The 26,495-nt window shown below is 31.1% G+C and overlaps 1 protein-coding gene across 6 annotated transcripts in view; it reads left to right on the top strand.

Moving 5' to 3' along the window:
- Positions 1 to 26,495, top strand: part of LOC139993720 (uncharacterized) — an 85,070-nt gene that overhangs the window by 41,823 nt on the left and 16,752 nt on the right. Inside the window, exon 1 of one of the 6 annotated variants that reach the window (XM_072015699.1) lies at positions 3,271 to 6,491. The exons of the other annotated variants lie outside the window; for them this stretch is intronic. Within the exon in view, the coding sequence (XP_071871800.1) occupies positions 6,150 to 6,491 (342 nt within the window). The 5' untranslated portion in view covers positions 3,271 to 6,149. Of the gene's footprint in view, positions 1 to 3,270; positions 6,492 to 26,495 lie in introns of those variants that run through there. 6 annotated transcript variants of the gene reach the window in all.

Here is a 26,495-nt window from a genome sequence, read left to right as displayed (position 1 = left end):
ACATAATATGTAAGAATGTATAAAATATTCAAAGTAAAATTATAAACTTAGAAGCTTACTTAGATTTTACTACTTCTTTAAATGTGTTCATAAAAATATGAGAATTTGCATACAAATTCGCAGTTCGTTCATGACACATATTCGAAAGTTTCAACTTTAATAATTAGACCGCGGATTGTGGATATTTATGCAAATTCGTATTTTCACGAACACGATTGAAGAAGTAGAATATTTTTTTTATTACTTAATTTGTACTTTACAATTTGTCCATCTGGACATTTGGTAAAAAGAAGAAGTAGAATATAAGCAGAAATTTGCTTCAGTTGTTAAATATCGTAATAAGTACTATATTTCGAATATTTTATAAACTTTTGTCACCACGTTAAGTTCATTTTATACATTTTTGGTCATTAAATTTGTCATAAATGTGTAAACATTCCCATCTTAATTATATGATACAATGTCATGTAAAAGTCTGAAATTTTATATCGATCAACCTTGACATAAGGAAAAGGGAAAGAATTGAAGCAAAAGTTTTTTCATATTAAAACATTCAACCAAAATGAATAAATTTTGTAAGAAAACGCAAAGATCCGAACAATAGGATCGGTTGTCTGGCCTTCGTCATCGTCGGTTTTAAGAAGAGGAAATGAAGACACTCGAGGATACTATAAATTAGACCCCTTTTCCACATATCAGAAGAGGGATTATATAAGACAAACTATTTTTTCTTTTATATTTATTTATTTCATTCTTGCCTTTTGGCTTTGAATCGCTTCCAACTGTCAGCTTCACGACCGTACATAATTTTTACGATACGACGATAAATGTGTGGAAAACTAACAAGATGTATATAAAATCGCAAAATTTATAAAAATTTATAACTTGAATACTGCTTGAAATTCGTCCACGTTGACCATTGTACAAAGAATATCAAAGTATCCTGTCGTTGCAGTTGTAAAATCGTTAGAGCTCGTAAGGACTCCGCGCAGTAGGGGAAAGGCCTAATTTATAATCCTTCAAGTGTTTTCACTTTCTCTTCTAAAAATCGACGTTAACGAAGGTGAGCGCTCCGATTGTTCGAATATTTACATTTTCTTGCAACTTATAGTTCTGAGTAATGCAATGGAAAATATATTTGACACGGTTCTGTATTTCATATTTGATATCCGGTTTTCCTTCATCAGAAATATTTTCACGATCAAGGTCAGCTGATTAGCCTGAATAAAAGTCGCGTACAAACACGGTGTCTCTTTGTTCTTGCTCTGCTGCATATTTATTTTTCGTCTTTTCCCTCTTGGAAAGAGGGGAAGCTAGCATGGTAAAATCGCGAGAAGGGATGCCGTTTAATTCGTGGGCATGCGCTCACCATCATGGGGGAGTAGTCGTTGCAGAGGGGTTGCCGCCTCTCTTTGGGGTGATGTTATTGATCAGAGTTTCTTCTGTCCCACGAAATGGCTCAAGTGTATCACGCCATGGGGAATCGAGCTACGATTTTTCCCCCTTGCTTCCAGCGTAGAAACTGTGGCTGTTGGATCTGATATAAACTTCTGAATTTTCTGGAATATCCATGTACTTGGAAAAATTATTAGGTTATCATCATATTTTTCGTTCAAGAAATATTTTTTTTTAAATGGACGTTTTGTACGAATATCGCGTTATGTATTTATTAACAGGTCAGTACCATTTTTACAGACGGATCTAATTCTCAACAAGGAAGAGGTCAAGGTTTTTGTGTCTGGGAACGATAGTTTAAAAAACATTATAACTTTAATTTTGCAAAATAATACTTGGGTTTATATGATATCTTATGGAAACTGAATTTTGCAAAAATAAAGTTCAAAAATCTTAAATAGGAGATATTTATAAAGAATTAAAAATCATATAAATTATATAAAAAAGAAGCATAAATGCATGAATACATCGATAAATTTCTAAAGATCTCAAAAGCTTACATCAATTGTTTTCCCTAAATAAAATTTATATTATATACATATAGTACTACATATATAATATATTTATTTTATTTATTATTTTATAAGTGTATTCTTCTTCTTATTATTATTATTATTATTATCATTACTGATTAGAATATTATTATTGATATAATATATGTAAGCGACACAAATGTTAAATATAACAATCATTACGTATCATCGATTTCGTAACAATAGGCATTCAATTATTCTGCCGGCCAAACGTTTCAAGTGAAAATACAACAGTAAACAGTAAAACAAAGCAAACATATATTTTTTATATAAAGAACTTTAAACCTTTTATATGTCTTTTATTTGAAATACGAAGATTTTTTATTAAGGAAGGTGACATGAATTTTAATAGAAAAAGAAATATCACCTTCGACCCTTTTCTGTCGGTATTATTGTTGACGTAATGTACACATTGCACAAAGTAGAGCTATCGGAACAAATTCACGGATAAATCGCGAAATCACTGATTAAATCACACACCACAAACCCCGTTTTATCAATATAGGAAATACGGTATATAGAATAATATGCGAAGTATTTGATAATCAGCGATAACAAAGAACAATAAAAAGCAGCTTCTACTTGACGCACATTGCATTCTAATCGATATACCAAGGCGCTAATCCGTTTCCTGATCAACCTACGCTCAAGAACTCGTCCCTAATGAGGCGAAAAAAAAAAAAAAAGATTTTGATTAGATATCCCAGATAAAACATTCAATAACCGTGAAACAGAGTAAATATAACAGAAAAAAGATAAGAACAAAGTAAAACATGGAGATGATACGATTGAAAGGAAAGATAATAATTCTAAGTATAAAATAGTATGTAGTTTCTTGAAGATATAGCGAATAGAAGAAAGGAATTTGTGTGGAAAAAAAGGAAAAAATGTAGTTTACAGAAAAGCGTAAATGAGGGGAAATAAATAACCTTGCATACATTATATCAGTAGGTATGTGAAAAGTAAGTAAGCGAAGATTTTTCCGTTCACAGGTTCGCTTGAAATTGATTGCGATTTACGCAGAAGCACGAAAAGAATTATTTTAGGCTCTTGTCATATATAATAAATTCGGTCATTGTAAATTGAGTAAATATTCACTATTTTGCTGTGCATGGTGTAAACTGTAAAAAAAAGAGAAATAAGAATAATAGTATGATGCGAACAAAGGAGTAATCTCAAGTATATAAATATAAAAACGCAAGGAAATTACTTTTACTAAAAATTAAAAACGAAACAACCTCTTGTTTAACGAAACGGTGCACGCAAAAATGCATGACAGCTTAAAATTACACAACGCGTTCTAAAGCTTACCATAAAACAGAAGCAACCAAGAAAATAAAAAATAAGAGAGAATAAAAAGCGGCTCTAAAAGAGGCTAAACTGTCGTAAAAGTGAAAAGAAAACTTAATATTACTTGATAGGTAAAGAGAACGATCCTCTGTGTCTTATGAGAAAACCAATGAATCAAATACGCAGATCGAAACGTCAAAAAAGGCAGGACAATTTCACGCAGCAGAGAAAGAACGTACGTACCATCGGCAGCGGCAGAGCAAGAGAGAAACGAATTTATCCAGTAGCGTAAGAAGGAAAAGGACAGTCACGGATCCATGGAGTGTGCACGAGCGAGGGAGGGAGAATAGAGAGAAAACAGGATAAAAAGAGAGATAGAAAAAGACACAGTGTTGGAAGAGCGAGAGATATTGCATAAAGGATCGAGTGGAAGAGTGAGAGAAGAGGTTGAGTGAGTCAGTGATGGCGTACAGCAGCCAGGCCGAGCCCAGCTGTTCTTCGATCCCCTAACCTACGTCAGTTTATTTCAGCTACCCACACTACGTAGTCCTGAACGCGCTCTGTGCTCTTATGTACCCGTCGATACCTCGTTATCCCTCGATCTTCCGGTTTTATCGCCTTCCATTCATTAACGTTTTTTCATCGTAATTTTTTCGTTCCGATTCGTAATTTCACTGGTAGAACGAAGGAAGGAAGGAAAAGAAGAAGACAAAGTGCGAACAACGTGAGATAAGAACGCTTTATTCGTATAAAACAGTGAATCGATTGTGAACGGTGCTCCATGCTCCCCGGAAACGGCGATGAAGCGACAGTGACGATTGAATCGTACTTGAAAACGAATCTCCCCTAACGATATATCGGTGCAAGCGTTCCATGGTATGGGAAAACGTGCGCGACTCTGTCAGATCTCGTTATCTTCGTTTTTTTGACGGATGAACCGCTTTGAACCGCGATACCTTTGCCTTCGGGCACTTTTCGATCTCGTTCGAGCGAGAAAATAACGAATCGAACGCGACGTTTCAGCGAGTCGTGATTGTTCACGGGATAACGCGTATTTTCATGTCGAATCGGAGTGGTGCATGTTCACAGTGCAAAAGAGTCCTCGACAATCCCTGTAATTGAAAGGGAACCGAAATTTCTTCAACGAGCACAGATCGGTAAAGAAGAGACCGGTAGATTTCCTTGGGAAATACCTTGGCAAAAGTAGAAACGCTCGTACGGAAATTGAAAAGGATGTATGTTTGAATAGAGGATTTGAATAGAATGGACGATATTTTGGATTACGACCAATGATTCGAAAAATTCTGGAAATCTTTTTCGAAACGTCATATATTTGAAGAAAATCGAATGGCGAGATTTATCGAGGTAACTAGTGATTTTCTTTCGAGATCTACTAAATTTTTTAATTAAAATTCGCAAGAAATTGGAAGAGCAAACTATGATTTCGCGTGGTATCAAGATTCTTTTACGACAGTGAAAGCCTAAAGAAAGTGAGAGGTGCATTGGACAAACTTTGCGTCTCTTGTATTTTTGGACAAATTTATTTGGGATCTAAAGACCGAATAAGGTAATGAAAAGTAAGATTAAGTAAGAGGTTGATATCGAGTTGAAATTTTCTTCGGAAGAAGTCAGACAGGAGAAGGAAGAAAGCTGATTTTCCTTCTTTATCCCTCACCGCAAAAGGCGCGTCCGGTTGATTTGCGAAACGAATGGCAAAACGTGGGTCGTAAACGAGTCGAGTGGTACCGTGCAACTATAAATGGAACCTGTAATGCCATCGACTGTGTCACGAGGAAAATAACATTGCGAAGGGAAACGAAATTTTTAAAGAATCATGAATGAGAACAGAAATTCTTTCTAGATCAACCTTAGCTAGATATTACGATAGATATAATACTAAGAATTATAAAGCGTAATACCAAGTATAGAAGATTAAGTATACGGAAAGATTGTTCCTTCGATAAGATAGCGTCCGAAATTCTACAAATTAGAATTCTAAGATCACTCAGCACCTTCCAAACAATCTATGTGATAAACGTTAACTACAACAAAAAATTTCGCATTAAAAGACAAAAATCACAATAAGAATGGAAAAGAAAGTTCCTCGCACTGTATCCGGAAAAAAAGTGTACTTGACAGGTACGTAACTACATTCCTAATTCCAGTTTCAAGATTTTACGATGCATAACGATCACTGTGGATAACCGGTCCGTTTTATAAATCGTATTTTTCGATCGTTCTCTACACCAGCGTCAGAAGTGCAAAGAAAAAAATAGTTCCTCGCTCGACGACACATTCCACAAATTCTCAAGAGGTCAGCATACCAATTAAGGCTCGTAGAAACAGTCTGTCGCTACATTTTCAAGTAACGAAGCAAGAAGTAGTCGGACAAGCAACAAGTACAAACGAAACGGTACGTGAAAAATAATAATTAACCAAGCCGCGAAAAGGAACCGGCAGATAAAGGGGGCTCTTGGCGCAGTCGAGATGAGGTGCTGATGAAATGCCAGAGGGACATTTCGAAAATCTTTGCCTCGACGCATGCGTGCCGACGCACTCGACGTCCGATGGAGCGCGATGAAGCTGCCCCTCGGTGGATGAAGAAGGGTCGAGACCTGGAGAAGAGAGGTTTTCTGATGGTGTGCGTCGACGTCGGACCAGCTAGGTTACACCGGGCGCCGCGATGCGTCATTCCAACATTCTTTCGTGTTAACCTCTCGACTTAAACTTTCGATTTAACCTCTCGATTTCTCTGTCCAATCGAAGCTCCTTGATCGATCAGCTGATCACAGAATACGATAAATACGACAAAACAGAGAAAGGTGGAAAAACAACACGGGATATAATAAAATATCGAAGAAAAGAAAAGTTATGCCGGGTGAAAATAGAGAGAGGAGCTTAAAACAAACAACGTCTGGTGTAAGAGAGCTTTCCCCGTCAAAGACGAGCGAGTTCGAAATAAGAACACGCGGCAGCTCGATGATCCCTCTTCCTCGTGCGATGCCACAGAACCCGAAGACCGTTAAAACGGAGAAGAATCGTCTAAGACTGATCATGGAGAACAACAGAGGGTTTGTAGATACATCGGAGAAGGAACGAAGGATCAACGTGGACGAGAATGAGGTGGGCTATCGAGTGTCTGCCATCAGGGAGCCGACTACACCACGATACTACGACCTATCCTGCAACGTGTATCGATGTCCTGTACGAAAGGTGATTGGTGATTCTCCCCGTTTGAAGATTCTCCTTCTTCTCCTTTTCCTCCTTTTCTCTTTTCTTTGTCATCGGTCATCGATGAAAATAGAAACTAGTAGGATTTACCATGGCATTAGGGTGAGAGTTACAACGTGTCAATTCCTTGTTTCGTGATTGGATAATAAGTGAACGTGGTCGGCTTTTACGGGTTTATTGTAGCTGAGGAAGAATATGACACATTCCTGTTTTTGGCACGTTATTGAAAAATTTCTGGAGCGGACTAGGTGAATTTTATGATTCTTCCTTTTATAATGATCTTTCGTTATTCCTGAGATATCTGTTTAGCTTCCCAAGGTATTTTATCTGATTGTTCACTTTGGCTCTGTATCGAATTATATTAATCGCGTTGATTATATTGGTTCATTTTTTGGAATGGTTTTTGTTTCGACGTTGATCTTCTAGCAACTATTTCACGCGAGTCTTGATTTTGTGTTTTATATCGAATTACTTTGTTGCAATTCATTGTTCCTTTTTTGTAATGATCTTTTATTTGGATTTTATGTTTCATTCGTAATAATCTTCCATAAAATGTATTAAGTAATTACATATAGACTTTGGGTTTTGTATATATTTTGTATATATTCATAGAAATGATTATATTAATTCTCATTTTCCAATTTTTACTTGAAATTTTATCTTTGCTTAGTAACAGTCGTTTGTGAATTGCCTTTTTGTTTCTCGATTCGTTTTATGCAATCGTCGATTTTGGATTTGTATCGAAATGAGATTTTATCAATATTCTTTGTATTTTGTATTGGTTTTACGCAGCTAGTTTATGCCGAGATCAATACTTTATTAATAGTCTGATATCGGGTTGCTGATGTTTTTGTTACTGCATAATAAAGTTAAAATTTTGAGTAATATTTTGGGAGTAGGATATCGTTTTTGGAAATATTGATCGAGGATAATGTCATTAAACATTTTTAAAGTAGATATGGTAATAATGCTCGACTTTGTTTTCTTTCCAATATAGGGAAATTGATTTTGACTAAATCAATTTTATATTGATCGATGATGAATTTATGGTATTGACAAATTCGTGAAAATTAATTGAAAATAATATTTCGATATTGTCAAGATAGATTTGGTGGTACTAACACTTTTTAATATTTAATATTTACTATTTAATACTTTTTTGTACTTTTTAATATAATATATTCCTTTGATACCTTTTTACTATTCTATTTACTATTCTACTATTATATTTTCAACTATTCTACTATTTATATTCTAGTATTCTACTTTCTACTAACTATTCTCGTTTATGTTAGTAAATTGGTTTTTAATTAGTTTATATTAATTGATATTAAATTTATAGCAACTAAAATATCAAACGGATATAAACGAACTGCTCTCTCAGAGTATTTTTCGCTTCACAAGAGATCTTCAATGAATTCACTTAAATCTTTCACCCGACAACGAGTTACGCTTATTGTCACACCTTTTGAAATGACAACCGGAAGATTGCGTCTTTTTCGCACAACTGGTTAGCATGCTACGTTTTCTGTCTGAATTTCGCCTTCGAATCTTTCTTTGTACATAAATGTTTCAACAGAAATTTGTCTTTATTTATATACTCGTGAAAGTATTCGACACTTACCACAGAATTTTCTTAAGAACACACTACGTTCATTATGCAAACATTTTTTAAATTTTGTTAGCTGTATAATAAAATACGACTATCGCAATTATAATAGTAAAATTTGAAACCAACTTGAATATACGGAGTGAGACATCTAAGAATTTAAGCTTCTTTCGGGAATCATATATTTTTCAATATATTAAGCGATACAGCTCAAGAAAAACTATTAGATTAATACATATTTTAACTTTTAGTCTCTAAAGCTTATTGTATGAAAGATAGGAAAAACGAATACAAAAGTTGTGCCTTACGTTTTTCCTTGTCTTTCATACAATAAGTTTTGCGAACTATAAGTTAAAATATCCATTAAACCAGTACTTTTTCGACATAAGTAGGTTAGTAATTTTTTATATAGAATCTCGAGCTGCATCGATCAATGTATTAAAAAATATATGATTCCATTTAATAGAACGAAGTTGAACTACGCATAACCTTTCTCCTTCGTTCGCCCACCTACAAAAAATAACTGCATAACGTTAAAACATGTTCCCTTTGAAGCCATTCTTGAACTTTTATCTGGAACGTTTTCCGACATAATTAACAGTATCGAAAATATTTTAGCTTAAACTCTTAGATGACTCACCCTCGTACGTACAAATTACACATACATTTCGTGAAAAATTAGTATACAGCATGAATAGTAGTTTTAACCATACAATTAATGATAAAGATTGTCTCATTATTCGCTACATATTGCTTATTAAAGTAATGTAATGGATAATTGACTATTCAAATAATTTGGTGCACTTTCCGAAATGTGTACTTTCAATAAATATCTTGTAACAGTTGTAGCTTCTATACCATGTATGTATACTATGTATACTATGTGTATATGGCGTGTTCTGTTAAAAAGGAATTAAACGTGTGAAAATCACTTTTCGAGATAAACGCGTTTAAAATTATGCCTTCGAAAAAATATTTAAAAAACACGAAATGAATTTGTGAAATACCTTCACCTTTAAAAGAGACTCCTTATCAAGAAATATTCCATTTGAAATCGTTTAATCTTTGCGATGTTTTCTTTTATCTTTAGAAGATGTGAAAACATTTCTTCTATCATTAAAAGATGAAAATACTTTCTTATGTCTTCAACCATTAAAAAACTATAGTCTGGTCTTAACTAAAGTCTCTTGTATGAAGGGTATATAAATTGAAAGTGTAAAAACCCCCACAACGAGATTCTACACCTTTGGATCGATAGAGATTTGTGAAAGTCTGTGCAAAATTGACTTCGACTTTAAGATTCAAGGCAACTCAACCGTTCTCTTACAAAATGATGTTAGAGTTTCATTAATTTTATATTCGTAACTGCTTAAGTGTTGACTTGAACAACGGTGGTGGCCATGCTGACACGTAGGAACAGCTATTACATAGATTGAAAAAGAAAGAAAAAAAGGAAAAAGTGTGATATATAATGGTATATCAGGTGTACATACGCAATAGATGCTGTTTACCCTGCATCTATTATATATATATATATATCCATATCGTAAATAAAGCGAGTCCAAAAACTAGTGGAACTCGGTGGAAAGCATTTGATCTTGAATTTCAAGGTTAAGGTCAATTTTGCAGGGATTCCTTTTTACAGACCTCCACAGGTATGGAGGTGTAAAACTAATAGTAGTGATACTAGTTTCTACACTTACTTTTTATACATACTGGATATAAAGATATTGATGCAAATGTTGTAAACATTTAAACTTACTGTAAACAAAGGAATTTATTTTTAATTTCTCAGCGATATGAATTTAAAAAGAACACAAAGAATCGAAATTGATAATTCCGCTTAGAATGTATGTAACAGAATGTATGCAACGTTGAATATCGTTAATTAAAACGACAATTAAATCGTAAATTAGATTATGCATCAAATGATTCATAAAGACGTCTTTTAATTTGATTATTCTACGTCTCTTTCAACGCATATCTCAATAACTTCTGATAACTCGTTGAACAAATTGATAGACGTGTTTCTTCCAGTGCAGACTTTCCACGAAAGCGCACAATACAAATTACAGAATAATTCCTCTGTTATTTTTCTACGTTACCTCAGGCTATCTTACTATAAAGAATTTTAATTGTATTATAATTCGAAAAATTTACAATTACATAAGAGATTAATGGTAAGATGTGGTACTTAAAATAATGTTTACTTTCTTCTATATTTTACGTCGTTTAATTATCATAGATTCGTATTGTTTCCTTAATTACTTAATAATAATAAAAATTTATTTGTACTTAAAGTCTAGGGTCTATTACAAGGAAATAGTTGCATTCTTAGTACTTTCTTACACTATACTATATTGTTATTTTATTGTGTTTTATTTACATAAATTATATGACTTAACTTTTTCTATTAATGGTTAATATGTATCTATGCTAGTGTATACAATTGTGTATATATACTTATATACATATAGTATTGTATTATATTGTGTACATATCAACAATATGATATGCAAGGAGAAAAAATTTCAAAAAGGAAAAGACTCCTCCCAGATACTAATCATTAACAATAGAGAAGAAGCGAAAAACACTTTCAATTATATGCAACGAGTCATAAAAAAATTGAACTTACAATTAGATAAATAATAAATCTTGATATATAAATACATATATATATATATAAAGATTTTTGATATATATACACCACTGTGCTGTATACACAAAGATAAATACACACTAAATATTAAGAAATATAATATAACGTATTAAAATAATAATAATAATATATATATATTATTATATATATTTTATATATTATATATATATTCTGATCGTTATGGCTGATTGCACGTAATTGAAAATGTTTTTTACCTTTCTCTGCTCTTAATGATTAGTATCTAGGGAAATCTTTTCTGTTTTGAACTTCTTTCTCCTTACATATCATATTACTGAAGACACACTGATCTAACATGTTTCAAGGTTTCTTTCCTTCCTATGTTATATAGCTGGCACGTTCTGTGCCATTTATTTTTATTCTTTCCCCTTTCTCTCCTGATATACTAAATTCATGCCTTCCGGCTAGACGTATTTGAGCAATTGTCCTGCTGTAAACTATTCGTAATATGTAATTTAGATATTCTTCTCTGTTTAATTCTGTTAGATTCTTTATATATTGATATATCGGACAATAGTTTAAACTCAATGCTTTATATCTCTGTCATCCAAAAATGCTGTAATTTCGATTGTGCTCCTTATACTGGCTACTTGATGTGATACCTGCTCCTCTTCTTCCAATTTTAGTATTCCGGATTCTTATAGCTCTGTTAGTTTTTCCTTTGATATTATACGTTTTGTGATTATTTCTGTTTTTACCTAAGTTTTTTAGTTCTTCAACATTTTGGATTCAACATTTTAAACATACTCGCTGAAATCTCCCATTTTTAATTACTTATAACCTTACGTTACAAGCAACGTTTTTAATAAGCTGCTCACAATGTATTCTTGAATCTTTTGACTAAACTTGGTTAATATATTTTATGATCGAAAATGAAGAAAATAAAGTGAATTATAAATTCTTATTTAATTTTTATTTCATCTATTCTATAGGTTCTAATATAGAATAATATAAATCAGACAAGAAGAGATAACTCATTCCAATAAATCATTCGAGTCTTCATTAAAAAATGTAATAGTTTGGAAGACGGAGGAAATGATAACGAACTCGCTCTTGTCATAATACAAGATAAAAATAAGTCAACAATCTATGTAATTACATATAGTATACTCTCGTATAATATGGTACTGACAAAACATAGTTTCGTACAACACGGTTAAGAAATTGCTGCAATTAGCGTACGATATGATGGCAAACGTTACAGTCACCGGATAGAACAGTAGATAACTTTCAAAATGCAGCAATAAATGAAAATCCTCTGATAATTGAACTTTTATGTGTAGAGAAATTTATATATTTAATACTACATAAGTGCATGTTTATAATACGTAAAGAAATTTATTTTTGTATTTGTAATAAATTTTTGAACGATAGAATCTGTACATGGCATCACATAAGGAATTATATGTATATCTAAAAGATGAAAAATGAATTGAATTTTTTATAGAAAGAAATGCTTTCTGAAACTCTTGCATGCTAATATGTTCTTTATATAATAGTAATAAACTTTCGTTTTAAAGTGTCATATTATATAGTATTTCGATAAATCTTTAAACAACATTTTTTCTATTTACTCTATTTCTTCTCGTAAGCAGTTTTAGTGAAGTTTCATTTGAAAATATATTAGAACACCGTATATATGCAGTTTCGATGTCTTAAATGAATTAAAGTAGTTTAAACTGGGTGGTAAGCTTTACTGTGGCATATCGCGTACGTTCTTCATTACTTCTCACAATGATGCTATTTCGTCACAATACGTGGTACATTCGCTGGCTTTGTCGCTTTATTTCTTAGAATTAGACCAAAGTAGGGCAAAGAAGAATACTCGGGAGATTTAATCCTGTCACGCTAGCACCGTGTTTAAAATAGTAGAAGATTCCTCAGAGTGACCGCTCGAAAACAAAAGTCTCAGCTCGGATTTAAATTTATATCGAGATCTATGATTCCAATTCTTCGATATCGTAGAAATTTGTGGAATAATGGAAAATTTTATTTTGAGAATTAAGTTTGTATCGTATTTTGCAAAAGTAAGTTCTAAAGTAAAACTCGATTGAAAAGATATTAATATTCTTTATATATAAGGAAAATATTATTAATTTACGCGAATGTGAATTAAAATATTATAGGGAAATAATGTTCTCTCTTTTCATTTACAAACTGTCATAATTATTATAGTATTATCTAATATTATTTTCAAACTTCTCGATAAACAAATTTTTAACTGTTTTTACTGATATTTTATTTGAATTTAATTACAACTCATCACGTAATTTAAGTCTTTCAAACTTGCTGATTTGTAATTCTTTATGTGTGTTCTTTATCGTAAGTATTTATTTCACCATTAAATTTTTACAATGATAAATTTTTTATAAATTATAATTTATATCTTAAAACTATTCATAGATGATTTCTTTATTTAAATATCCTAATAACTTTAAAGCCATTAAAAATATAGATATTTATCTCAGCGTATTCTGATTTTATGTCACTATAGATTAGTTTTTGTGTTGTGGTTGGAACTTAAAAAAAATTGATTTATCTGTGAGTTATTAAGAGGTTAATTTCTCCTTTCGCTGATAACTTTGATAAGAAAGAAAGATTTCTTTGAATCTGAATGTTCAACGAGAAACGTGAAGTGTTCTGCTCGTATACGTGTTGCACGTGACTAAAATACACTTCCTTGCTTGGTCGTGTCAAAAATAAAAATAGCACTCGCAGAGCATTGATTCCGATGTTCTGGATTCGTCGAAAACAACAAATATACAAGTATAAAGATTTTCGACTAGAAATTAAAGATCTAAGAAACAAACAACCTACAAAATTTGGAAATAAAAAAGATTCTCAGGAAAAATGAAAAATGAAAAATTTAGGTACACAAACTTCTGATTAAAAATTAACAGTATAGAAATACGTAATTTTCATTAAAAATGTAACTAGGAGATAAAAATCTACGGATAAAAGAGAAAGAAAATACCGTACAAGATCTTCGACTAAAACTACAAAAACATGTTAGAGTTATAAAATTGTATAATATATATAGCTATGACAACTGTGACACTATATTTCTATATTGAATACTTGCCAAACAAGAACTAAGCAAAAAACGCAGTTTCGTTAATACTCGTCTTCGTAATCGAATTCTGCCAAGTTCATTACCACTCAGAAAGAAATGCTCTCGACTTAGCATTCATTTCTCGTTTCCAGTAGGGAACCAGATGTGGCCAAATTTGATTTGATATCAGAATAAAACATATTATCTTAAAATAATAAGACGCCCCAACCAATTTATCATCTGCATTTTAAAAATAAGATACAATCGGGAATTGTAATTTTATTTTATGTCGAAATGAAAGAAATCATCTTTGAATAACTCTTTACTTCGCTTTAATTGTTCTTTAAGTATATTTGAATAACAAACTATAAATCTAGATTATTTAAAAATTTGTACTTCTGACGTAATTAATATAAGTTGTATCAGAAATTATTCAGGGAACTAGTTCGGAAAATATTTGTTTACCTAAAAAACCATACAAAATGTTATTTCATTTGATAGATAGAAATAATTCAAAGGAAGATCATCTTGTTCAAACAAATTAATGTATAAATATTCCGTAATATCATTTAACCAAATAAGATGATCATTTTACCTCATTTATAGTATAGCTCGAGAGAGACTCTGGCTAGCTATCCAATGTATTATTATTAATATTTATTTTTTTACAAAAAACTGCAAGTATACCCGTTTTGATACCAAAAATGCAAGAAATCTTAATGACAATTAAATAATTATTCTCTAAATCGTTCATTCTGGATATTTCATCATAATTTTACAGTTTAAAAGGATTAGGCTTTGTCTCCTCAATATATATTAATAACTTTTCAAATATTTCATTTAACCCTGCCACGATTCTCGAATTTTCATATTTCAATCCCGCTTTAATTTCAACAAACAAAAAGTACTTGTTATGTCTTAGGAAGCCGTTGAGTATAAAGTTGAAGGAGAAAATTATACTAGCGATAAGATTTTTTCATATTTCGTTTAAACTGTTAAGATACTTTTTACTGTTAGAAAAATATAATTGGATGAAGGAAAGAATGTAGCAGGATTAAATAACATGTACGTGTGTAACACCAAAAGTCTCGTGAAACACCGAAATCAACGTACAAAGCGGTCTGTACGATTTTTATTCGCATTCTTCGTTTCTTCTTGTGCTCCATCATCTTCTTCTTCCTAAAGCGGTCATCTTTATCTAATTCCTTAACCATGCAGACACTAACGTAACGGCACACAATTGTATGAGTCAGAACTCGATTTACAGGTATATCCGAGTTTTGATCATCGGTTCAATTGTAAAAATAGTTGTCTATTCTGCGATAAACGGTTTACGTGATTATTTGATACTCACAGACAGGATCCTCAAGGGCTCTGTATCCTTAGCGGTTTATTTACATGCGAACTAGAGACTTATCTTTCCAATGGCAGAGTAAGATGGCCGGATAAGAAGCAGGCAGGAGAAAGGAAGCGAAGGTTCCAGGGTGAAAGCTAGATAAATTCCTTGGTTACTCTTGTCTACTATTATTTAGTCTTTTTATTCGAAGAATTCCACTAGCGAAAAGTCGCTGGGAATTACTGGTGAAACTTCATTCGTGGTTTTAATTCGGATCTGAGCCGGAAGTCGAGGAATATTGCGCTCGAAAACGCGTTTGCTTCAAGGAGATTATAGTATTAAGAGAATTATTTGAAGTAAGAGTAAAACAATTATGGATAATTAAAGAAAGTTGGAATTATCAACAGTTAAATAGTAAACTATAGTAGAGACAAAAATGGACGGTTTGATTATATTTTTATAGAAATTGCAAGATTGAAAGAATTCTTTAGAGTAAAACTATTAAGGTGATTTTAATAAAAGATTTGTAGGTAATTAATAAGATTTTAATCAATTATCGATGATAAAATACTGTAATCAGATATCAGTGAAATTGTAAGATTAAGAGAATTGTTTAGGACAAGAGTATTAAGGTGATTTTAATGAAAGATTTTGTGAGTAATTAACAAAATTTGTTGTTAATGCTGTTACAATCATAAGTAAGTAATTACCAATAATGCGATTTTACTAAAAGCTTACAAGAATGGAACTCAACATGATAATAATTTTATAAAAGCAATAGACAATTGTAGAAAATAAAAAAAAAATCTACCACTGATTAATTAACTGAACCACGGATATTTATACATTTATGAGAAAGTTAAATATGTAAAAATGCACATAATATACACGAGTGTACAACTTGTTTAAAATAAAATACTCGTTATAATATTTAGAGAATGAAACAAAGATGTATTTGATTTCTATTCTTTTACTTATACGTATTCGTATAAATCTGAATTGGCATACACACACGCAGTCTATTAATTACCAACAGATAGCCGTTCACTTTCACCTTATATGTACACATATTGAAAAAGCCGGATTACTTGTAAAATAACCTGATAGTGAAGTAGATATTAGAATACCGGATTTCCTGTGTCACTCTTATGTTCTATTACTATTTCTTCTTTTCATCCAAAGTATTTCATGATTAGAAGTCACGAAGAATCCTCAAGACCCTCTTGTATAATTTTCTTAATACTATTTGTGAAATTTTACAAATCTTAAATTACGAAGTATTAGTATCAATAAATACCCTTGCACATTGTAGCAATAATAATAAGTTTAATAATAATAACTTAATAATAAGTTTAATAATCAAACAAATAAATTTTTACAAATAGATTTTACAATTATTAATTTTAAAATCTTAAAATTTAAAAAATCATTATTGCTAGTTATTTGAATATTATTACTGTGTATTAATTTACATTGGTAGCAATGCAATAATACAATATAATAATAGAGCATTGAAGAAAGGAAACACATAATACTTATAAAGCATAGATATATCACTCTGTACTATAATAATAATAATTAATTATAATTATAATAATATAAAAATAAGATAATGTTACTTTTTATTAACATCATAATAAACTCTTAACTAACACGTAAGAATTTAATTTCTATTTTTCTTCTACTTGAAATTTCGTGAAAAAATGTCTCAGCACTATGTAATTAAAGTTCTTAATAGAATAAATTTTTCTCGGTCTAAGATAAACGATATAAATGTATTTCGAAAATCACACTGATGATAACAAACAACTTGAATATGTTTAAAGGGGTAAATGAAACGAAAATGCAAAATTGAGGCTAACGTCTAAACGTGCTTGCTGTGAATCACGAGCCAATTAAGAATGATTCACCATCGTCGGTGGAACGTCAATTTCTTACTTAATATGCACAAGTTACGAGATGAGTAATAACTCACAATTTGACGATAGCGGAGTTACGTTGAATGAAAATTTTCTCCTATACGGAAAATTGTCGCCTGCAGAATGGAATTTTGTATCGTACACAATTTTAGAAAGTTCCCTACACGAGGAAACTAATATACGCTCATTACGTTTATTTGCTATCGTTCGCAGTAAACGAGTTTATAACTCGATGAAAGTCAGTGGTTTAGTACATATTAAAGTTTTTCCGTCTCACGATAAAATAGTGCGTAAAACGAATAAATGATTTTAATGAACAGCGGGACGTTTATTAATTTAGTAAATATGTAATTGATCGATCGATAATTAATCGAGCCAAAAAAGGATCGATTAATTCTTCCTACGCTTCTTCCTATATCTATTTTTATACTTTGACCTTCATGTTTATTTTCTCTTTTCAATTTTCTTCTTATTCCATTTTAAATTTGTTAGAATGTAAAATTACTGAAATTCTCTCTCTCTCTCTCTCTCTCTCTCTCTCTCTCTCTCTCTCTCTCTCTATCTATCTATCTATCTATCTATCTATCTATCTATCTATTTATCTATCTAGATAATTATTCGTAAAACTGTATATGTGTAATAATGGCTATAAGTAAACTCATAACATGATAAGTAACGTGAAGATAATAAATCATAACGTAACATGATGTGATGCAATACAATAGTACGTTGGTAAATATGAGTAAATAGAGAATTGAACAATTGATTTCAACAATTGAAATTATTTTAATACATATATTTTAATTTTTAAATTAATATCATATGATATTGAATATAGGATTTTTAAATTAACACTTTAATTCAAGTATACTGTAATAAGAATTGCGAAGCGTAATCAAATATTTTTTTGAAGAATGCAGAAAAAAAAATAAAGTACAATTTACTATATTACCATTTATAATTTCTTGACATATAAGTAATCTAATCTATTTGCATTAAATTATTCCACTTTCTCAACTATTCTGTTTATGACTAACTCTAGATACTTGATTTAAATGGCCATGTTTTATGTAAAAATCAGCTGATAAAAATCGTTACACTGCTCGACTCTCCGCGTTCACATCAGAAATTTTAACAGTCTGTGAAAATCAGGAAAACCAGAATCGTAGCCATAAACCATAAGAGAAACCCCGACTACAAAATTATTTTCACCAACCGACTCTCTCATTTACGTTTCTTACGTAGATATTATTTGAATCACCTAACGCAAAATTCTACCTTGAACCGTAACTTACCAATGGTTTCGAAGCAATTTACATAATCTCATCTAATCAGTTTCTTATGAACTTCTCTATTAACGACCAGCTGTACTTTAACAATCTTTAGTGCCATCTTCAAATACATCTACAATTAACTCATTATAATTTAACGTGATTCTAAAATCGTGCTTGAAACAACGTTACGCGTGGTTACTCGTGTTACCAGCGTACTCATTGTTTTTGAACTTCTCGAATGTTGGAGAAAACTGAGTGAAAGTGGCAAAATTCCTCCACAATACTTATTCTCTGCCGATCTGCTCTCATTGTTATTTCTTTTAAAGGTCTGTCAGATGTATAACATTTTCTCTCTTTTCAACACCTTGTAAAATGGCTATTTTGCAATTATTGCTATAATTTTTAGTTGTTTGTTTTTGTAATTATTCAACTGAAGCGAGCTGTGGGTGAACATTCCATATCCATTTGAAGAACATCGTAAAATAAATATTTTTTAATCGTAATCAATACTACTTTTTAATTACGTTGATCTTTAATTACGTTTAATATATATGATCTTTAACGATTTTTTCTCATTATCATTCAATTTATTTCTTGAATTTGCATGGCGTTTAGTTTTCTCTCTCACTTTTTCTATTTTTTTTTTAATTTTAATTCTATTATTAATATTAATAATTAATTAATAATTAAAAATAATTATTATTAATATTTGCTCAACTCCTTTTCTATGAGTTTGATAGAATTATGTGCTATTTTCTCAATATTTTATTGTTATTGAACATTTGACGTACTATGTACAATGTATGTATTTCAAATTCGCTTCCATTTTGATGCATTTGATGCAAATTCATCAATCTCATAGTATTAACATATTTAGCACATGATCAATATCTATTGCCCTATTAAGTATGTGTCTTCTATCGATCACAACTTACTATGATTCAAATTTTGTGAGGTATTTAAGGGAACAATTTTAATCTTCTTTTATTAATATCTAGGAAATACAAATTTCCTCGGTTTCGCACGATGCCTTAGATAGCATATTCAGAAAGTTGTGAAATAGATTTTTACAAATTTTTTAATATCCTGAAATATTTCGATATTTAGAACATTGCAAAATCTCTGTTTCTCAATTAAGTACTTATTTTTCTATTTATTAACTTTGCGGGTAATTATTTACATCAGGCATACCTCACCGATTTTGATGACTTTGAGATATGTTATCAAGATCATTCCGTGCAACTTTTCCCTATACATGTTACCGCTGCTTAGCCTTAATTTCCGACATACTCAACAAATACTTCAATTAAGTTTAATTTTTATTGCACTTCATTCTAGCATATAAGTGGCCCTATTCTTGTATAACCTCAACGTAAACCTGACTCTAATATAAAAAATTAATCATCCTTTGTATAAATGGGAAAGTTAATGGGTTGTAGGTTGGATTAGATTAATATCCGGTCGCCGTGAGGCTACTCTAGCATAACTTCATTTTTATTTCATTCAATTTTGTAAATGTATCGTAAATTCGATTACTACCATTTACTTTTACGTATATATACTATCAAACATACTTCTGTGTGTAACTCACGAATTAAGACCGTGTATGATTGTCACCAGGTTGCGTGTTGGAACATACATATATACACTTTTTGATCACTTGAAGATCAAAATAAAGTGTAGCATTCTGTATATCAATGATTCATCGAAAATTATTTCATGTCAGCATTGCTGGTCGCCTAATGACGACCGGGTACTAATTTAGCTCAACCCATAACCCATTACTTTTTCTTCTTTATTTATATAATATTAAAAATGGCTATCTCTCTCATCAATAAGTTAGTTTAGGTTGGACTATATGTAAGTATAAAAGTGCGGTCGACTTCAGAATAAAGTATAATCGTATCTAACCTAAGTTCTAATAAAGATTTTTACGAATATCAATGAATAATGCGGTAACATGTATAGAAAAAAGTGTTTAGAATGATGATCTGAACGTATTTCAAGATTATGAAAATCAATGAGGCGTGCCCTAAAATAAATAATTATCACTCTGCGTAGGCAACCTCAAATGGGTTTAAATGAAATTTCATTCGTGATTTTCTTCAAAGCGAATTTTTATTCTTCCCGAAAAACCATTGAAACGATTATATAATATACGAAAAACTTAAATTAATATTCCAGAATGTTGCCAGTTATTTTAAGAACTTAGAATAGTAAGAAAAAGATAAGCATGAGTATCAACGACATAGTCTGTCCGTAAAAGAAACGGAAATAGCCTTGTCTGTAAAAGACTAATATTTGTGGAATGCAAATTTCTTTGATTTTGTACAATATCGCAGATACCTTATTTAAAATATTGTGGAATACGCATAAGCAAATTCTTACAACCTGATAAAAGATACTGTGGTTCTAATTTCGTGGTACAAACGAAGTCAGAGAAATTCTATTGTTCAGAATAAGAAGAAGATCAAGAATAAAAAATTGAATTTGAAAACTTGTACGTGTGTTTGACTCATACCTGATTGAAAAAGAACGGATAATTGGCAGAAAGTTAATCTACATATATTCGAAAATGCATAATAAAACTTCTTCAATTGAAGCCTTGTTTTTGAGAAAATTGCATTTGAAAACGTCGAATATGTGTGTGCCAGATTAGTTCATAAAGAATAATAATTTTTCCTAAAGGAAGCTTTAAACATAAAAATGTTATTCTATATACTATCACCGACTGCGTTATCGATTTATTTTCGCATGTAGGATAACCTTCATATTATATAGGATAGTAGAGATTTACGATATGATATATCTATTAAAAAGGCTCGTGTACAAGTATGCTTCAATATCCATATCTCAATCTATATATGTTCAGTACATAGGTATCCGTGCATTATTTCACGCGTATCCAAATGTACGTGTATTAACAAATCCATATTTTGATTCTCGTGATTTTTCCCCATATTATTCCAATAAATATATCGGAATATTCTTTTATTAATTTCGCAATCTCCTAGATTTCTCGGATATTCATATATTTAGAGTCATGCGAATTAAAATACGGATATGTTGATATACATGTATTTAAAATTTTAAATGTGAAATTTAAATACACGTATATACATGTATTATATACATATATATATATATAAACATACATGAAATAGGGATTTCTACTTTTCAACAATTATGTAATTGGAAATTAGGTAAATTCACATATACTTGACGCGTTTTCAAACTCGACTTTTTCGAAGATGAAGCCACCAATGATATTGGCCCACCAATAGAATATTCCTAACTCCAGTTGTGCCACCTATGAAGGCTCACCTATTTCCATATTTAGAACACTGAAAAATCTGTATCGTGCGGTTGATTTAGTGTTTGACTTTTCTGCATAGTATTTAAATTCCTCTGATTCTGCAGAATATCGCGAATACCAATTTTAGAACATCGTGCAATCCGTAAATTCCTGCACTCTCATAGAATATCTCGATACCCAAATCATTGCAACAACTCTGGTTCCTTCTCTATTAAGTATTTAACTCTTTTGCCGTCATTAACATGGACGCGACATAAATTCCTCCGGATCCGTAAGATGTTCCGGATGGCATTTTCAGGGCCTGGCAAGTTGCGATAGCGATGACCTTTCATTGACCCGGAACGTGGCGGGTTAATTGCTTGTTGCACGCAGTGGTACGTTTCGTGACGGTATCTAATGGAACGGCGCAGCGCGGCGTTTAAATCTCGATCACGTTGTAATGACGAGCTCGGGAAGCTCGAGAAGAACGTCCATGAACCTGGAGAGAAAGTACAACCAATCGAAATTGCCGGGTCTTCCAATGGGAATTCGAGCAATACCGCTTTCCCCGGCTATGTTTGTTTGCTTTGCTTAAAGAGAGCGAAACTGTGAGGAAACGAACGCGGCTGCCAGGCCTAAATTGAGTAGAATAAAAATGAATGAACCCTTTGGAATACACGAAAGCAATAATTCCCGGCCGGATGGTGCTAAGCCAGACAATATCGTACGGCTGCTCTCAGTTTTTGGACCGGTTTCAAACGTTTTGTATCGGAATGAACTGTTTGGCTAGTGAAAACTTCCATATCTTTCATGTAGTTCGTTGTTTTTCTTCCTTTCTCTCTCTCTTTTTTTTTTTTTTTTGGTAGAGAGAGAAAGAGGTAGGAAACAGTCAGCATAGATTTGATATTGTGATTCGTAAAAAAATAAAAATATAGTCAGTCACGAAGCTCTATAAATATACGGGGCATTCTAAAATTATGATACGCTGGTCGGGTGCTAATTCTACATGCAAAAACAAATCGAAAAAAATAGAAAAATATTTTTTCACTTAAGACTTCGTTTGGCTTTGAAAAAAATTAGTTTCAAAATCCGTCATTAACCGTATCCGTGCATTAACTTTCCACGATATCAATCCCCTTTATCACTTTCTTTCATTCTGTACTTAATTTGAATTGTTTCAAAATATTACAAAAATATTATATATAAAATTGGTACTATTTAAAAATCATTTTCGTAACTTAACGAGTGCTCGAAATGTTGACCGTGTTGTTTGCTCTTTGAAGTAAATTATTATGCACTGTTTGTAATGAATTATGCATATTTTTTAAATCTCCAAACGCCAAAATAATGTTTGTTTTTAATTCCTCAAAGCTGTTATTATGCTTGGAGACATTAAAAAAGTAAATAAAAGTAATAGTGCAGATTGATGTCATGGAAATAAAAGTACTAAGAAAAAAGTAATAGGAAGAAAATCGCGACATAAGCCATGTTTAATAATGTTTAATAATAAAGCTAATGTACACTTACCTGACAGATTTTCAAACCTATCTTTCTCGACAACGAATCCTTAAGTGAAAAAATGTACACCTTGTATGTTCAGTTATCGAAGATTGTGTATCTAACTTATCAAAGGTATTATAGACGCGTATGTATATCTAAATATATATTTGTTAGTAAAACACCTTATTTAGTACAGAGTTGTATTAAAAATATGTGGCAAATTAATCAAATTTCTGTAAATTTCAACCATATTACCTACACTCAAACAAACATCAAAACATTATGAGCTCAGAATATGCGGTTCATTGAAAATAATTAAAAATATGAGGTTTAATGTGTAACAAAGAAAAAAATTTCTATTTTAAGAACGAAATGATAACACATGTACAATAAGAAAATAATAATCAACATAAATTGTAACTAACAATAATTACTTATCAAACGTATATACTTATTTAATAGTGGGTACAACCACCTTTATTTTCTATTACTTCTATTATATCGATTTGATATCGATTTATGTAGTTTCTGGATATAATTTTGACTTAACGTAACCCATTCGCGTACAATTGCATTTTGTAATTGTTGTACGTGTTGATACTGCCTTCCATTCGCGTATACGCCGTGAACAAGTTTTGTCCAGCAATTTTCAATAATATTAAGGTCCGGGGAGCGTGCAGGCCACAGCAAAATAGATATATTATTTTCATTAAAATATGATTGTACCAATCTTGATGTGTGTACAAATGCATTATCTTGTAAAAGGATGTAATCAGGTCCAGAAATGCGTTTTGCATAATTATTTATTTGTTCTTTGATTAAATTTATGTATCGGATACTATTCATTTTCCCATCGATGAACTTGATACTTGTTTTGCCGAAATAACCGATGCCGGCCCAAACCATCACGCTGCCTCCTCCCATTTGTTGTCGAATTGCTGGCATTGTCTCTTTTCGTATATCATGAAAATAATATTGGAACCCATCAAAACCATCCAAGTTGGATCTTTTTCGTCTGAAAATAGTACCCTTCTCCATTTCTTTTTCCGATCCATTCTTTCTTTTGCAAAGCGTAAACGTTCTACTTTGTGTTTCGTTGTTAACGAAGGTTTCTTTTTCAATTTTAGCCTCTTGATATTTTTGCAGGATAGTAGAACTCGACGAACATTTGAAGCACTAGCACTAACACTGCATTTTTCCATTATTTGTTTCGTTGTTAACTGCGAGTTGGAAACTACGCGCAAAATTGCTCGCTTATGACGATCTGATAACGATGACGGCCGACCAGTACTTTTCTTTTTGCTATAATCTTCAACATTTTTTAAAAAATTGTGTATTACTTTACTACTTCTTATTACTTTCGATATTTTTGCTACTGATAACCGTTGCTGTTTTAATTTAAGAATTTGCTTTTTCTCAGACTCGTTTAATTTTTTTCCGCATCCTATATTTACAAATTTATATAATATTGTACTGTAATCTTTACTCGTTGATAGATCATGAACTACTGAGCAATTTCTTAATATATTAACAGAGTGTGTTATCATTTCGACCTTAGTAGAGAACAGATTTTCTTTGTTGTATACAAACATCTACGACATTGTGAATTATTTTCAGCAAGCCGCATATTCTGAGCTCATAATGTTTGGATATTATACATTACAGACGAAAAACTTTACACGCGTCATTGAGAAATTAAAGATAGCACACCTGGGTTATCTTTTTGACGCGGAGTGTATATATATTCTGAGGTATAATAAGGATTAATTTTATGCATCTAAGAAATACATGTACGTATTATACATATTTCAAATCTCTATTTAGTTATTTATTTATTTAAAAACCCAGTTGCACATATGCATCGTAACACTTGTAAGAAAAATCATTCATCTTTTCAATCTCTAATATCTTTATCTAATTCTAATCAGAAAATCCAGTTCCGGTTGCATGAATCATACGGTTGTATAAATAATACTTCCATATAAATAATTCTTTTATTAGAACTTATATGATTAAATATTTCGTGGAGATCTAAAATCTAATATTAAAAGATGTTTTTAAAATTTACATATAATTAAAAGAGAAATAAAAGCTTAACATGTATCTTAATATCTTTAAAAATATGTCTGCAAGAAAAATAAGTTGCGAATTTATTTGTGAAGATAATTGAATTATAAAATTGAAAAAATATGATATATTAATAATTAATATAGATTAAATGTGAAATATGTTCTTAGGAACAAAGAAAAACTTCAATTTTGCATTTAAGCGATGTAAAAGAGTAAAATATAAAATACTTCTTTAATCATTTCTATTAAATTTCATGAATAGCATAGTAATCGATTCAATTGCTAATCTAACCGATGCATCTTACTTTTTTTGAATTAACTCCATATGAACTATTCTTGCATATACGCATATGTGTATCAATTAATAAAGTAATAGCTCTATGTTTAAAACAAAACATTGAAATGTTATATGCAATTTGTATTTGTTAATTCACAGTCTTGTTTCGTATTAAAGTCAAAATTAGAATTGAACTTTAATACAGTTAACGCCTGCCTATGAAGGCATCTCACTGAATTTGATTTATAATGTGATTCGATATCAGAAAGCAAGGGGTTAAAATACCCAATTAGTGTCCTTTTGAAAGCTAATCTTCAAATAAGGAACGTTTTTATAATTTATACTAGAATATTTTTAATAATATTTCAACTACATTAAATATGACCAATAATTAAAATAAGTAACTTTTTAAATAATTTATATTGAAACAAAGCTATACTTTTGGTATTATATCCTAAAGACGTAAATATTAATACTACTGCAATAAGATATTTAATTAGAATGAGACTAATTTTTATGGAAAGGATACTGAATGATTAAAAGGTGATTCATTATATGTTAACGTTTGATATCTGAGATATTCATTCAAAGAATTCTTATAGTCTACACATATGAATGTATTTTTAGCACAGACAATTGTGAGTGACACTGCGTTTGCTCATTACTTTTGTCCGCACGAAGATGTTACATGATAAGAACGCACTGCCTACGCTTCGTTATATAACAACTTATGTCCTGAAACGTATACTAATTGTCATTATACATTATACATGTAGTATATATATATATATATATGTATAATTCACTTTCTTACAATTTCACTTAAAATTTTTTAAATCATATATTATATGATAAATTGGTATTATAAAATCTTATACCCTCTTTTGTTTGTCTTTTATGTCGTCTTAACATTTTCATTTTTTCTCACGTTTTAACTTTCGTATACAATGGTTTCGGTACCATAAAATCATCGCAATT

This window comes from Bombus fervidus, chromosome 13, assembly GCF_041682495.2.
Source record: "Bombus fervidus isolate BK054 chromosome 13, iyBomFerv1, whole genome shotgun sequence".
In the NCBI taxonomy this organism is placed as follows: domain Eukaryota; kingdom Metazoa; phylum Arthropoda; class Insecta; order Hymenoptera; family Apidae; genus Bombus; species Bombus fervidus.
This window is presented reverse-complemented; position numbering and strand designations above follow the sequence as displayed.